Source organism: Agelaius tricolor, unplaced genomic scaffold (genome assembly GCF_023055355.1).
Source record: "Agelaius tricolor isolate 1412-34295 unplaced genomic scaffold, bAgeTri1.0.p SCAF_27, whole genome shotgun sequence".
In the NCBI taxonomy this organism is placed as follows: domain Eukaryota; kingdom Metazoa; phylum Chordata; class Aves; order Passeriformes; family Icteridae; genus Agelaius; species Agelaius tricolor.
Window position 1 is genome coordinate 2,079,027 of NW_027269287.1, and position 6,000 is coordinate 2,085,026.

At 39.5% G+C, this 6,000-nt stretch overlaps 1 protein-coding gene across 2 annotated transcripts in view; it reads left to right on the plus strand.

Annotated features, from left to right (window-relative positions):
* Nucleotides 1-5,098, plus strand: part of EFNA5 (ephrin A5) — a 206,921-nt gene extending 201,823 nt beyond the window's left edge. For both annotated transcript variants that reach the window (XM_071448565.1, XM_071448566.1), the window contains exon 6: nucleotides 966-5,098. In XM_071448565.1, coding sequence (XP_071304666.1) covers nucleotides 966-1,087 — 122 coding nt within the window. In that variant the 3' untranslated portion in view covers nucleotides 1,088-5,098. The remainder of the gene's footprint in view (nucleotides 1-965) is intronic.
* The last annotated feature ends 902 nt before the right edge of the window (nucleotides 5,099-6,000 follow it).

The following is a 6,000-nucleotide window of genomic DNA, read 5'->3' on the forward strand; positions in this document are numbered from 1 at the left end:
ATTTTTTATGACAAGCCATTGATTAATTGTTTTTGAATAGCTAAATTAGATAGTTTTGGATATAGAGGGCTTTGCAGAGAAAAATACCACTGCTATAACAACACCAAACTTGATTTTGACTTTGCCTACCTTTTCTATTTTATAAGCACTGGCTTTTAGGCTGATCCTAAGTTTACAAAAACTAAACAGGGCTTTCTTTATTATGTGTCATATATTTAGTATTTGCTACCTTGTTTTCTTCTGCCACTAATGCATAAGCATGTTTTCCTAACTCAGCTGGTTCTTTTTTCATTAGTTCTAGCAGCATATATGTAAATCTCTATTTTGTGTACAATGAAAGGTTGTGAGATTTTCCAGATTGAGTATATATTCTATAAAATTGGTGACTGTCATATGTTAGCCTTTAAAATTTTATTTCAAGGAAGAAGGAATGATCTTACATCTCCTGCTCACCCCTAGATGCAACACACTTCAGTGGAAATTTTGTGCATGGAAGGGGGGGTCTGTGCTTGGGTTTACAGGCTGTCATTTCAAATTCAGGAGCCAAAATCTGTAACCGAATAAGGGCACTAACTGCAAAATTAATTCTGGGCCTCTGCAACACTTTTGAAAATCAGATGTTTTTATTTAGCTGCCTCCCGACTGATGTTGCTATCTAATAAGACATCCAAAGCTAGAACCACAGTGTTTTACTGAAGAGGAATCTTTCATTCCTCAATCTGCTGAAAGCTGACTTACTTTCTATTCCTCTGGTCTTCAATGGGAGTTTTGCCAGTAAGAAATGCAGGACTTGGCCCCAAGTTGGTTACATAATGAGGTATTACACGCTTGTGAAAGTCAATGACAGCACAAGGTTCATTGCCCTATTTCATAAAGGCACTGAAATCTACTTATAGTTGTCGGCTCAGTGAGAGTTTATTAAGGATGCAAAATCTCATTGGAATGTATGCTTTCTGTTTGAACAGATGATACCGTACATGAGTCAGCCGAGCCATCCCGTGGTGAGAACGCAGCACAGACACCAAGGATACCCAGCCGGCTTTTGGCAACTCTATTGTTCCTCCTGGCAATGCTTTTGATATTATAGCACAGTATGCTCCGGCAACCTGTCACAGAAAATACCAGGGTCTTGGAACATCAAAGATCCACCTAACTGCTCATCCCAGGAAAGGGACTTTATTGTTTTTGCAGATGTCAAATTGTTATTTTTCTCTTTTCTTCTCCCTTTTAGCCTGAACTCAGCAAAAATTTGAAGGGGATAACTAGCTTCAGCACCCACCCCTACCTACCCTGTGACTTTCTTAACCCCTCCATATAAATAAAAGGACTCCAAATGAAAATGCCAAACTATAATAGTGACACTAGTGATTCTTATTTTCTTCTGCATTCTCCTTTAAGAAGTCACCTTTGTTAGCTCACTCTGTCATCCGTATGTGGACGAGAAAGTGTAGTGGCAGATGCAGTCAGTGAGGGATAAGGAAAGTGAATGAAAACCTGGGAGAGTCTTTCTCTGTGATAAAATATTTATGCCTTCTCGTTCAGCACTGTAAGATGGTCATGCAAGGCATTGTGTCACCATGTCAGGACTGGAGGGGAGATATTAAGAATAGACATAACACCATTTCCTCCAGAAGTTTCTAAATGAACCAGCTTCTGAAAGGGGAAAATGATGTTTCTTATGGGACTCTTGAAACATCTTTGACAGTAACATTTTTGCTCACAAGTAGAAATGCTGTCTTTAGTGAGAGGAAGAAGTTAGTTTTTAGGAATGTTAACACACAGCAGGCAAGGTCAGATTTAGGAAACTTCACTGGGGGTGTGAGTGCCTCTGTTATTTCGTTTTAAGGGGATAATGCACACCGGCTTATTTTATTTTAAAACAAATCACCGTGGTGCTAAAATTTTTTTCTTGAAATGCAGAGGCACTTTTGAGAATAAAGTGACCTTCCCCAGCGCTGACTTAGTAGCTGATAGCCTTGGATGCTGCTCTGGGTGTTAATACATGCTAAAAGAGGACATCAGTGGTCAGAGGAAACATGTTTGGGACACAGGATCTCCAGTGTTCTCTTGATTTGTCTCTCCTGTAAGTTCCTCAATCATGGGAATAAATCACATGTAGAAGAAGCCAGGGCTGTCTAATAGCATTGTTTGGTGGGGGAAAAGTGTGGAATATTAATTCAATGTTGATTTTTTATCTTTTCCCCTTCCAGCACAGTTTGAAGAGTAGAGGAAACGTATTTATCAGCCAGAGTAAACTAGATGGGCTCCCAAAGACTTAACAAAATATTTTTTTAAAAATCCACTAGTATAGAAAATACATTATTTAGATATTCTTTATGCTGAGAGTGAGTATATATGCTTGTCCTATTTAAACATGAGAGAAGCGGTAACCCTTGATGCAATTAGGAAATGGGACTGTCTTGTTTGATGGAATTAGGAGTGACCCTGTTTAAGGAATCTGAGCCTTGGCTAACAAAACTTTAAGAAGTAATTTGCCAGGAAGTGCAAGCCTTGGGGTATTTTTTGGCTAGGCTGCCATGAAATTCGTACTGCTAAACATAATTAGTGAAATTTCAGACCCAGACTGAAACAGAGCTTTTCTGACAAAACTGTGGTAATTAAGTTAAAGGTGAAACAAAACATGGGGCATATTCAAGCAAAACAAGATTTTTCTATATTAATTATGAAGAAAATTTCTGCAGTAATAAAATTGACTGATGCCATTAGTGGACACCACTTCATAGACTTTATATTTTTAAATGAAGAAAAGCCTTCCAGAAGTTGAGGCAGGAGAGGGGAAAATAAATTTGGTATATAAAGGGAGGTTTTATGCATGCTGAGCTATGACCTGGGCTTGCCTGATATCATACATGTTCATGAATACAGGACCTATACTTATAGGAGGAATGCAGAAAGTTCGCTCTAGTGTGAAGTGCACAGAATAAAGATACAGTCCAAACCGTGAGGGAAGTCATCATCTCATTACAGGCTGTACGGTACTTTGCTCTCTTTAAGGTGTATATACTTGATACACATACACTAATACTTTCTGTAGGTAGGAATTAAAAAGCTTTGGATGAGGTGAGCTTAATCAGAATGCACCTTATCAAATGGATTATTAACCAGAGTACAGATAATATTGCATGATGTGTAACTATATTAAAGTGATTTACAGTAACTGCAGGCAGTCACACAAGTAGTGCAAACTTGATGTAGAAATGGTGACATTTGTCATCCTTTGTCTCTGAATGATGTTGAAGACATCCATTTACCCACAGCAGAGGACTGTCACTAGCGTTACTCCTGGTGAAACTCACCCCTTCACATGGTCCCAGAGCCTTGCTGCATACGTGAGGGACAACACTAGTGATGATCCCCAGGCTGCCCAGCATTCCAGCCACTGCCAGTTTCATACTTGATGGCATTAGGCAATCCCAGTCATACTAAGTACATAAATGTCGGTGGGTTTTGTGTTGTGTTGCAAACCTCTGGATGCTTTAAATGCAGATGTTGATGAAAATTAAGGAGCCTGTTGCTCCCTTACCCTTCATCTGCCCCTGCTCAAGTCTGAGGTACTGATTCTCCCCAGCCTTAGTGGGTTACTTACACCCATGACCTGCACTCCTGGCTGCCAAGGACATTGCAATGTGAAGCAGGAAAATAGGGATCAGTCAGTTTAGTGGATACTGTGTATCCTTCAATAGATAAGGTAACATTTCGTGTTAGTTTAGAATATTGTTTTGTACTGTACTTACCTGGATGGCAAAGGAAAGACAAGTAAAACTTAAAGCTATGTTCTTTAAATTCTGTATTATTAGCAACCTCTGTTGTATATAGTGTTTGATAATAAAGTATTAATTTGATTCTTATGTCTTTTGTAAGTGAGAACAATAGACTTTCAGGATATTAAAATCACGTGTTGATTACAAGACAGAGCTTTGAAGCATCAAGTGTGATCATGGCTGAGAACTGAGAGACAAGTGGCCATGACACTGCAGCATACAGGACTCATCTTCGAAAATCGTTCATCTGTTGCAAGACTTCACAATGTCAAGACCTGGAACAACATGACTTTTGATGATCAATGTTTTATCCTCGGTGTTTAAAGGTCTTATGTTGGAGCCCTGTGGTTTCTGTGTTAGTTTTGTTCTTTTGTATCATATTTGTTTCTAAAAAGGCTTTGGGGATATAACAGCTTTTCTGTTATTTTGTTTGTTTCTTTCTTTTTAATTTTTTTTTCCTCCTCTTTTCCTTCTGGATTTGTTCCCATTAATAGTTTTTTCCAGAAGGGATCTTGCCAGTGTCATGTGCGATATATGTATGTACTTGATTTCAAAAGAACTAGAAACAAATTTGGGAAGTACTGAGAGTAGTTGAGTAGATTGTTTCCTTTCCTCTATAATTATGGAAGGAAAATGGTTGTATTGATTCCCGCCCCTAGCCCTCAAAACTGAACCTAATTCATTGCCTTATGAGTGCAATGGTTCAGCCATTTTCAGAGGTTTGGTATTAACTCTTCCCCTCTTTTCATTACACTTGGATTTTGTAATCACCAGTTTTAATGTACAACCCTCCACACTTCTCTTCCCTCTTCCTGCCCTGCCTCCTCTCCCACCCTCCTCCTTTTTTAATTTGGAGCTGTGAATGGGCAGATCTGTTTCTGGTCTGGCATCACTGAGTTTTTCCCATGCATTCGCCCTCGAGCTTCTCAGATGTGAGACAAATCTCCCTACAATAGGCTTGCTGCCATTGTCTGTACAGTTTAATAGATGCTGGCATGTTGGAGGTTACCCATGAGTCTGCGAAATCCGCTTACCATGCTTACTCTTGACACCCCATTGAAGACACTCATTGTGTATGCATCTGGGTATGAAAGTCCAGCTCAGTGTGGTCCTGTGCTTGTACTGCCCTGCTTTGCAGTTTCTTTGCACTTATTCATTGAGTGCTGTTTTTGAAATGCTTACATTATATAAACTTAAAAGAAAATGTTAAAAAAAAAAAAAACACCTAAACGCCCTGCCCCATAAGATCTGTATTTGTATATACACGTGTCCGTACAATTATACTTAAATAAAATTAAAGATTTTCATCATTTTAATTGGTTCTTTTAGACTACCTTTTTGTTTAATTAACTGTATTTTCGTTTTGTGGGCTCTTTTTACCTACCTTAGCCAGAATCATAGAATGGTTGGAGTTGGAAGGGACCATCAAAGGTCTTCTAGTCCAATGCCTTTGCAATAAGCAGGGATATCTTCCACTAGATCAGGTTCTGCAGAGCCCCATCCAAACTGACCTTGAATGTTTCTAGGGACAGGACAGGAATTGAGAGGAGTATGAATGGGAATAGGTGAAAAATCCACATTACAGGCACAACAACTGACTACCTAGAGATGTCACTACCAATGCCCTGGCAGATCTCTGCTCTTCACCTTTTTTAATGTGTTTAAAGCTCTTCCAAATACTTAAGAGGGCAAGGAGTTGTATCAGCCAAGTGCTGGTGCATTACATCATCATTTTGCCCTGCTCTGGGCCTTATAAATAATCTTCCTCCCCTGGGTAACAAGTAGTTGTAAGGTGCAGCTCTTACTTCTTGAAGAGTAGAGCCAGCCCCAGAGTTGTGCAAATAGGCGAGGTGCATTGCAGTCCCCCTCTTTCCAGGATATCTCTCAGACTGGTAAAGTCTGAGAAGTGGTTTTGAAATATTAGCCATATCTTTCTTTACCAAAAAGGCTCAGAGCAGCCAAGCCTAATAAATGGGAGAATTCATTACGGGAGCTTATAGAACCAAGGTTTCCTCCTGAAGGGAAGGGGTAGAAAAGTGGAAGCAAAGAACTGGATGACTTTCGCTTCCTTCTTCCTTTCACCCTGCTCCCAAAGTCTAATATAGTAGTGCCTCTCAAAAAGTATAGGACTGCATTGATGTTAACTTGTCTTTAGGTCTGAAATAGTTGTCTTTGGCAGTGTCTGCTCACTACTCCTATGATAGATTGAACCTGAGAA